Raw genomic sequence first — 9,988 nt, 5'->3', positions numbered from 1 at the left:
GACATTTACTTATTTGAGTGAAGAGGATTTCATAGGAAGTAAACACATTTCAATATCCAGTGTATTGTTTTCCCCATACAGGTCCATTGTTCTGTATGAAATCCTTTTATTATCTGCTTCTCTCCATATAACTAATCCTATGAATACAGTGTAAGCCAAAGTTCAGCCTCGCCCTGTGTATGTAAATATGAAACACTAAACTGCATTCCTCCCCGTGTCAAAGATTTTCACTTTCACTTCCCTCTTCTGCTGTCAGCGATGGCGTCTGCTGATCTGAGAGCCGAGCTGGAATGTTCCGTCTGTCTGGACATTTATACAGATCCTGTAATGCTGAAATGTGGACACAACTTCTGCCGGTTCTGTATTGATCGTGTGCTGGATACACAGGAGGGGTTCGGAGGTTATTCCTGTCCTGAATGCAGAGAGAAGTTCCGGGAGCGGCCTGCACTGCAGAGGAACAGAAAACTGCGTAACATAGTGGAGAATTTCCTGTCTGCTCAGCCAGATCAGGAGGAGTCCGGGGTCCTCTGTACTCACTGTGTGGACTCTCCTGTACCTGCTGTTAGATCCTGTCTGCTCTGTGAGGTTTCTCTGTGTGATAAACACCTGAGAGTCCACAAAAAGTCTCCAGAACACGTCTTATGTGACCCCACCTTGTCCATGGAGAGCAGGAAGTGCTCCGTTCATAAGGAAGTATTTAAGTATTTTTGCTCTGAGGATGATATCTGTGTCTGTGTGTCCTGCTGTCTGATTGGAGGTCACACCGGTCATAAGATGGAGTCTCTGGATGAGGCTTCTGGGAAGAAGAAGGAGACACTGAGGAATGTTCTACAGAAACTTCTGACAAAGAGAGAGGAGACGGAGGAAAGAGTCCAGAGTCTGCAGGGACACAGGAGGGAAGTAGAAGAAAAATCAGCCGGTGACACAGAGAGAGTCTCTGCCATGTTTAGAGAGCTCAGGAGACGTCTGGAAGATCTGGAGAAGAGAGCCCTGAGTGAGATCTCCGGGAGGGCCGAGCGGACCTCCATCTCCGTGTTGGATATGATCCAGGAGCTGGAAATAAAGAAGGACGAGCTGTCCAGGAAGATGCGTGACATTGAGGAGCTGTGTAACCTGACGGATCCACTGACTGTCTTACAGGGATCAGACACAGGTGACTTGTGTGATACTGAGGATGGAGATGATGAGGACAGAGAGAGACATGATAGACTCCTCCATGATGGAGGGGGTCTGGATGTGGCTGGGCTCTCACACACATTACACACAGGTTTATCTGATATAATAACAGAGGTAAATGTATCCTTCTATATGCAGGAAGCTGAAGACATATTACTGGATGTGAGCACAGCTGGTAATAATCTACAGATATCAGGTGACCGGAAAACTGTAACCAGGTCAGATATAAACCAGAATCACCCAGATACACCAGAGAGATTTCAGTATTGTCCTCAGGGGTTGAGCAGTCGGAGTTTCTCCTCAGGGCGACATTACTGGGAAGTGGATGTCGGGGGATCAGATAGCTGGAGAGTCGGGGTGTGTTACCCCAGTATGGAGAGGAGGAGGAGGATGGGAGTCAGTGATTGGAAGGAATAACAAGTCCTGGGGTTTGGATAGGGAAGGTGATGAGTATTCAGTGATATATGACAGTAATGAGATCCGATTACCCCCAATATCTCCAGTAACAGAGTCGGGATATATCTGGATTATGAGGCCGGGCGGATCTCCTTTTATGATCTGTGTGACCCGATCCGACACCTCCACACCTTCACCACCACCTTCACTGAGCCCCTCCATGCCGGGGTATGTGTAGGGGGAGGTTGTATAAAGATCTGTGGGGGGAATCGGGAGATTTGAGAACCCCGTCCAGTCTGGGGATGTCAGAGGGGGAGGGGGATGGCATTAGAGGAATATTCAGCTAATTGTCCTGCAGCATTTTCTATTATAAATATAATGCTGTGAGATTACTCCATCTCCACCCTCACCGATTGCTGCGATTGGCTGGAATAACTGTCCAATTATAGTGATGGGATTTTTTCTATTGGTCAACGAGGTATCGGCATCTATCTATCTATCTATCTATCTATCTATCTATCTATCTATCTATCTATCTATCCTTTAATTGATATATTGATTTCCCTTTAATTTGCCAAACCTTAAGTTATCATATTGCATTACTAATTTCCATTCTCTTACCTCTTCACCTATGTTTTCACCCTCCTCCTATGATCTGCCCCTCCCTCTATGTTCTGCCCCTCCCTCTATGTTCTGCCCCTCCTCCTCATGTGTGCACTATGTGCAGTCATGATCAGACATATGGAAGAGATGATCCATCAGTACAGAGGATGCAGTGGGGTCACTGTGATAGGATAGGATGGGGTCACCTCTCCTTCCTGTCCTTAATGCAATGTCAGTGGTGACATCAGAGATAGAAGGAAGACACACAGAACAGAGAGGAGAGGTGACTACATCCTCATCCCAGTTACCACACTGCACCCTCTGTACATCTAGGAGAGGTCACATGACAACATCTGCGGGGATGGGAAGGACAGAAATGGGGTCTGTTAGATGGTGGTGGGTGATGAGCTCCGTCTGCTCTGGGAGGACTCATGGAGATCGGCTCCATCACACAAGAGGGGGAGGGGAGAGTGTCAGAGGACTTTTCTGTAGAGGGGTGAAGGGTGACAATAGAGCAGGTTGGGGGGCAGAGGAAGGGGACCGGTATAACCCGGTGTGTGTCTGTACAGAGCAGCATAGAGCTCTCACCTTCCCCGGGATGTACAGGACATATAAAGGAGACACATACTGGAAATATATGATCACACACTGACCGGTCTGCATCCTACAGAATTGTATTATTTCTCTTGTTGGGTTTTCTGCTTTATTTTTACTTGAATATAAAATTCAGAACATGAACCTGTGAGGATAGAAATACTGGAGCCGCCACTGGTGACTTGGGTTGGTCGGTGTTTGGTAGGGTTGCACAGATACCAAGTACAGTACTCGGTACAAGTACAGGTACCGATACTTTTGAGCTCCAAGACTACACTAGAGAAAAATTTAAAAATTAGGAGGCAGCTGTCATTTGTAAGGAGCACACGGAGCTCCCGGGATTTGTACATCTCTGTTTTAATGTACGATTTTGTTTTTATAAATATAAATAAAGAAATGCACAGATACCAGTTTTGCGAGTACGAGTACTGGTACATTTTTGTTTATTGTCATGTGACAGTTTTTCTAAAACAATACAAACTAATGATTTCAGGACAGTGGTGGAGCGCCAGAGCCCGGTCCCAGCTGCAACCGCTGCAACCGCTGCAACCCTGGTAGTTCTCATGAAAACGCCAAGTATCGGCACTGGTACTCGAAAAGTATCTGTGCATCCCTAGTGTTTGGTATCAGAGCTCACTAATCACATCTCAGGGATGCAAACACTCCGCACGTCAGATCACCTAGGAGGGTCTACTTTTCAGAAAGGGGCCATTTGGGGGGTTTTCAGACTGTCCCGGCATTCTTATTTTCTATATTTTACAACAGAATGTATCTTTAAAAAAAAAGCAAACGGTCACAAGGTTGAAGAGAACTCTCGTTCCATTCAGAGAAGATGAGGTCAGTTATGTTTAGAAGTCTCTTGTTGAACATGTTCTGGTTCGGGTAGCGCTCTTTTTCTGAACGTGTTCAATACTTGTATAAGATCTTCATTTTACGAATAAAACAATTACAGGGTTATTCACAAAAGGGTGAAGAGTTTGGAGAAGTGAACAATCTAGGACAACATGGAATGCTATGTAGTAGAGGCATACTATAGAGGTGGGCCTTGGACTCTAGAAGGGTAGGTGTGAATAATCTGTAGGCCAAAATAGCTGCTTTGCAAAAATTTTCCAATTCATCTCACTTTCCACTTCAGTTATGTTGTCCTAGATTGTTCACTTCTCCGGCCTTCTCCAAACTCTTCACCCTTTAGTGTATAGACATGTTAATGCCAGGCTCTTCAATGGCTCTGTGACACAGATACTGTAAGTGTGTCCTTTCCAATAAGACAACCCAGACTGTCTCTCTCTAATTGAACCTCCATAGAAAGCTGTATGAATTCAAGACACGTAGTGGGGTGTGTTCATCTCCCGACTTCCTGGGACAGTCTTCTCACATTAAATATTATAATCAGAGGATGACCCCTGAGGCCATGCTCCCGCTATTTCTTCTATCATTTAAAGGAAAATACAAGGGTTAAAGGTCAAGGTAATTTAAAAAAAAAACTTGTTGAACTATTGTAAGAACATTCACAGGTTTCTATAGTCTATAGTCCGATGTGAACTCACTTCCACAGGCAGTGATTTCAGCAAAGAATGTGGAATTGTTCAAGAAACTTTTGGACGATTTCTTAAGGGACCGTAATATACAGGGGTACAGGTAATATACAGGGGTACAGGTAATATACAGTGGTACAAGTAATATACAGGGGTACAAGTAGTACTCCAAGGAATAAGATCCTATAGGTTGGACTTGATGGACTAATGTCTTTATTCAACCTCAAATACTATGTAACTATGTAAGATGCATCATGAGATTTGTAGTTTCACCACAGCTGGAGGGCCGGCGTTTGGCTACCCCTGTTCTAACTGGTCCAGTCTACAGTCCAGGCTTTGTCTTGTTCATCCTCTAATGTCCTTTTTGAACCTTTCCTCAACCACGGTTATAGGAAGCTGCTGTCCTATTCAGGAGGAGTACCTGTCCCACCACCAGGAGGAGGACTTTGAGTGCTAGAGGAGTGGCTTTCTCTTCTATATCTCTATAGCCCCTGTGTACTCCATGAGTACAGGCCTCGGGAACCTTGGGACAGCTGCTTTTGTAAGACTCAGAAAACATCTACAGCCACCAGATGGTCCAACACCCGGCCAGCATTATCTTGTAGAACACATCCGGTGTACACGGGCTCTGATGTGATGTTACTGAATGACTGGATGGATATGAAATTGTTAGTCGCTATTAACCAATGATGTTAAAACCTGATCTTTTTATGCTGAATGTTATAAAACCTATATGATCACAAGGTGGGGGGTTTTCTGACTTGTAAACTGACTTCCCCCCACACAAGTGTTAAATAAACTCTTATCTGATTTGAACCTACCCACAGATGTTGCTGTAAGTGGTCTATGTCCAGGTTCTGTTGTGTTTTATACCTGACAACTGTCGGAGCCTCTAATCATAACCAATGTATATCCACTAACATTTCGGGTGTGTGTGATGGGAAGCCCTATTCAGGTGCGTGAATGATGAGTCTGGTATGAGCCACAATCCTAGACACCAACAACACAAAATAATAGGAGAGCAGAGAAGTCAACCAGGACAGAGATGAGATACTTGTGAACCTGCTGATTGTATCCTCTTGTCAGTGATAAATTCCTCAGTACACTGCGACTAACTCTTGTCTGTCAGCAGGGGGCTGGAAAGTCAGACCAAAGGGCGCGTCCCAGCTACGGCACGACTCGTCTGACTCTATAAGGATTTTGGCAAACAACACAAACAAAACAAACAACTCTGTCTCTACATCCACAATTATAGAGGAGGAGATCTTCACACCCAGCCAAGTAGCTCTTCTCGTCTGCTTTGTCATTTGGCTCCTTAAGAGATTCGGAAGGATAGACAGTTGGGCTACTTGCTAACTTCATGACGGCCACAGCTAACTGAGAATGTCTTTGGGTTGAGTAGAGAGGAGTGTGATGATCACACTCCCGGATCCTACAACAGTGACGCATCACACTGTAGGCGGGGTTCACTCTTGGGGTGTTGCGTGTGTGTTCCCTTTGGGTTGGCTCTGGTAACCCCTTGTATGCAACACGACACCAGGCACCCCACGGTCAGGGGCCTTGGCTCTGGCCTCGTGCAAACAACTCCCACACGTGTAGTACTGCGCACACAGGGTCCTCATGGCTTCCACCGCCTCTGCGGTATTCAGCGCTTCCTCCCCCTTAGGGAGAAAGGCCACCATGCACGGCACCCTGTGTTGGCCATAGCCCCTTTGCACACCTACCCTCCTCGGGATGGTTTACGGCCACGATACAGTCCAACATCTCGCTCCTGTAGAACCCCACCAGCTCAGAGGTTGGAGGGAGAAGAACCATTCCACACAGATAGTCTTTTCTTGATTTTACTTGAAAGAATGAACATGGTATGAAGCATACCTTTCAGCCATCCCCGAATGGGATGATGGCACAGTTCTTGTTATTTGCTTGGTGATACAAATTAGAGAGAGAGAAGAATAGCCCGGGTGCAGCCCAGAGTCCACGACTTACTTACAGCTCCTCACTATTCTCCGGAATCCCATCCTTGTCAGTCCTAGCTCGGTGGTTTCCCCCTCCAGGGGAAACTGGGGAATCTCTATAGCTCTACATAGTCCTAGGCCTGGTCCTGTCCTTCCCATGGACCAGCCTATGTTTTAGAATCAGTCTCCCTCCGGAGACTCTGCATAGACTTTTAGACTTCTGCTCTCCTGTACTGAACTCCGGAACAGAACTGTCTTCCCCTCTCGGGCGCCCCCTATAAATCAGCTCTCCTGGTACACAGAGTCTCCCCAGGCCAGAGCTGCATCTATCTCCAGGGCCCCATGGGGGCATCTAGTGGCCATTGTGGCACCTACCTACAACACTCTTAGCCTGTGCAGAGAATTTCCAGCTCAACAGCAATCTAAGTGCCAACCGACTGAAAGTGAATGCTAGAAGGGCAATCTACCCAAGCAGTAAACCCTTTACGTGCACAAGGTAGCCATCACCACATCCTTTAACAGAAACCATTCACAGCATCTGCCGTTGCAATTCTGACCTTTAACCTCCTTGGCGGTATTCCCGAGTGTGGCTCGGGGGTTAATTTTCAGTACCATAAGCGGTAACCCCGAGGCACACTCGGGAATACAGTAGCATCTCTTACCTTGTCCACGAGCCCCGCTGTGTCCTCTGGCCGATGCCGGCATCCGTATTCCGGGTTCCGTCCCTTGCGAGCGTCCGCGTCGCAGGGGGACGGAACCGGTGGGGATTTTAAAAGTAAAAAAAGAAAAATAGAACAAAAAAGGAAAAAATAAATAATCAGACCGCCAGGGAGGTTAAAGAAAATGTCTGCAACACCCGCTGCCTGGGCAGGAATGTAGCAGAGTTTACACTACGATAGCTTCTCTAAAAAGGCAAAACTTCTCTTATTTCTAATTAGAGAATTAGACAATTCCGCTTCTGCCGTGACAGGTGAGTAGCTGGATCCCGCAGGCTCCATCCACACTGTAAGACAAACCCCGCAGCCTCTTCCCGCTTACAGAGGTTGCAGATACTGTGATATCATCAGTATGGCTCTCTGGTTCGCTCCACACAGTTTTGGTTTCGTAAGACCTCATCTTTTAAAGCGTCACCTATGGTCAATTTTGGGCATGGTAATTTTTTGCGATTTTGCGGGTGCGCGCAATTTTAAAGCATGACATGTTTGGTGTCTATTTACCCGACGTGACCCCGTCTTTTTATATTTTACCAAAAATATGGGTGATAAATGGGTTTGGTTACTGGGGGTGTGGCCACTAAAGGGTGTGGCCACTGAGGGGTGTGGTCACTGAGGGGCGCTGTAAAGCTTTCTCGCACAGGGCGCCTAAAGGCCTAAGGCCGGCCCTGCGTAGTGGTATCTATGGGAACCAACCTCCAAATAATAATCAGCAATTGTGATGCCTCGAATGAGACCCTCTGAGTCATCACCATTTGGTAAGTAAGAAGCTCCTGAGAGGCCTCCCTTGACGTCCAGGGTGGCGGTAAGCACCCAATATGGCAAATGGGTGAGAAAGCCTTTAAATAAATGGCGTAGATTGTCCTGTCACTGCTTCTGCTCCCCCTTCATTACAACCTCCAGTGCTGTATCCACCTACCCCTTTATAAGCCCCGCCTCTCCTGCCTTACAACTTTTAATAATGAGTCTTTACATTATTTATTTTAGTGCTACCGATAATTGATCTTTTGATGGGACTCTGAAAAGCAATTTTCAGGTCAACCCCCCGAAAGAACCTCCTAAGGTATCATGTGCCCCCTTAGAATATTCTGAGGAATTGTGAGCTACAAGGTGGTGGTGTGGGGGTGGGGCTTATAATACCTCTTATGTCAAAGACAAGTCTGCTGACCCAGTTAGGGAACGAGTGATTACAGATGCAGCTGACCCCATAGAGCACCTTTTGGATGAATTAGAGCGGAGACTGCGAGCCCCTCCCCCAACATCAGTACCTGACCTCACAAATGGTCCAACATTCCCATAGGCACACTCCTAAACCCTGTGGACGCCTTCCCAGAAGAGGCAGAGCTGTTATAGCGGCAAAGGGCGGAGCCAACCCAATACTGAACCCTACGGACTAAGACTGGGACGCCATTAAAGTTCATGTGCATGTAAAGGCGTCCCAATACTTTTGGTAATATAGTGTGTATAATAATATATATATATAGTTAATTGGGGTCAAATCGATCATCGTTTTTGGCTAAATTGATCCCAACAAAAAGAAGGGAGTTGGAAGGAAACGGCGAAAGTGATTTTCATTCAGTAAATTCCTATACAAAACTGAATGCTAAAACCAAAAGGAAACTTCGAATGACGCTCATCAAGTCTCTGATGGAATTATCGAATGTTCTGAGGAGAGTTTTCATACGAACGTTCATACGGAGCTCCACCGGCTAAGCTATCTCATGGTAAATGATATCATTGGCTTTGACACTCTCTTTAAATTCCGCAAATTTTGGATGTTCCGGTTTTATTGGCAGCCATGGCATAGATCGTACGGACTTGATTGACTGATGAAAGGTGAAGCGGTTCCTCTGTTACCTGTTTGGCCGGATTTTGGTGACCTTTGTCTGTTGACAAGTAGGTTGTCATGCTGGAAGGATGAACAGAGCATTGTGTGGGGGGGCCGGGGGACGGTGACAATTTGTTGTGCCGTGTCTCCAGGGAGCTGACCAGCACATCCACCAACAAAAGACAATGACTTTGTCTGACAAGATGTGTCAGTGTGACTGTGAGGGTCATTGAGTGCGTGGTGTGTACGGAGGAGAGAGGATGGTGAGTTGGCTGTACCATTGAGAAATGTCCGGTGACGCAGCGAGAGGCGAGTGACCGGGAGCGCCGGCGTTACAATTTCAGGCGCTGTCCTCACTCGGCCCCTGCTGGGGAAGTCAGCGCTGACGGTTGTTACATTGTATTGGGTCCAATGATCGAACGCTAGAACCCTTTCCCCTGGTGTGAGATCTTCCAAGGTCTAGTAGATCCATTTGGTGGTCCGATAGCCTTCCAGTCTAGTAATGGGAAGGGGGGTAGAGGAAACCAGGAAGATCTCTCCAGTGAACAAAGCCACTAGATCTGGTCTTATACAGGCGAAGCAGAAGGTTCAAGAGCTAGAACTTTGGCGCAGAGGATCCCGGTGCTTGGGAGGCGAGTCTGTAGACCGGAGGTAGGCAACTTCGGCACTGCAGCTGTGGTGAAACAACAAACCCCATCATGCCTCTGTCTCTGGGGGTCATTACTGTGGCTGCCAGAGTCTTGCAATGCCTCATGGGACTTGTAGTTCCACAACCGCTGGAGTGCTGAGGTTGCCCACCCCTGATATAGACAAAGGGTTAGGGCCCATTAGATCTAGAGGAGGGTTTGTTTGGCAGGTGGGTTGTCATGTGCATCAAGGTGTGTTTCCTCTGCGCGTTGACATGCGTTATTGACGCTCGCTTCCAATTAATTTTTTGATGTTGGATTTGAAGTGGGCGGAGCTAACAGCCATTGGCCAAAGCTTGTTCATTCACTCTGCCAGTGCTTCAAAACGCACTGCAAAAGGCAACAGTGTAAATGGGCCCTTTAACTTTCTGAAAGTAGATGTAAAACCCGAACTGGATTATATTTACTCTGCAAAGCTCTATGTATCAAACAATATTTACCATGATTTCTTCTAGAAATTACTCGTTGTCCCCATTTGTCCTTCCTTCTTGCCCATTCTCAG

At 46.7% G+C, this 9,988-nt stretch overlaps 1 protein-coding gene across 1 annotated transcript in view; it reads left to right on the top strand.

Annotated features, from left to right (window-relative positions):
* The first annotated feature begins 258 nt into the window (after positions 1–258).
* Positions 259–9,988, top strand: part of LOC108802326 (E3 ubiquitin/ISG15 ligase TRIM25-like) — an 18,932-nt gene continuing 9,202 nt past the window's right edge. Inside the window, exons 1-3 of the mRNA XM_018574189.1 lie at positions 259–1,089; positions 1,315–1,394; positions 1,680–1,866. Of these exons, the coding sequence (XP_018429691.1) occupies positions 259–1,089; positions 1,315–1,394; positions 1,680–1,854 (1,086 nt within the window). The 3' untranslated portion in view covers positions 1,855–1,866. The remainder of the gene's footprint in view (positions 1,090–1,314; positions 1,395–1,679; positions 1,867–9,988) is intronic.

The sequence above is a fragment of the Nanorana parkeri genome, unplaced genomic scaffold (genome assembly GCF_000935625.1).
Source record: "Nanorana parkeri isolate BGI_ZX_2015 unplaced genomic scaffold, ASM93562v1 scaffold2796, whole genome shotgun sequence".
In the NCBI taxonomy this organism is placed as follows: Eukaryota; Metazoa; Chordata; class Amphibia; order Anura; family Dicroglossidae; genus Nanorana; species Nanorana parkeri.
Note: the sequence above shows the minus strand (reverse complement) of the source record. Positions and strands in the feature narration are given on the sequence as shown.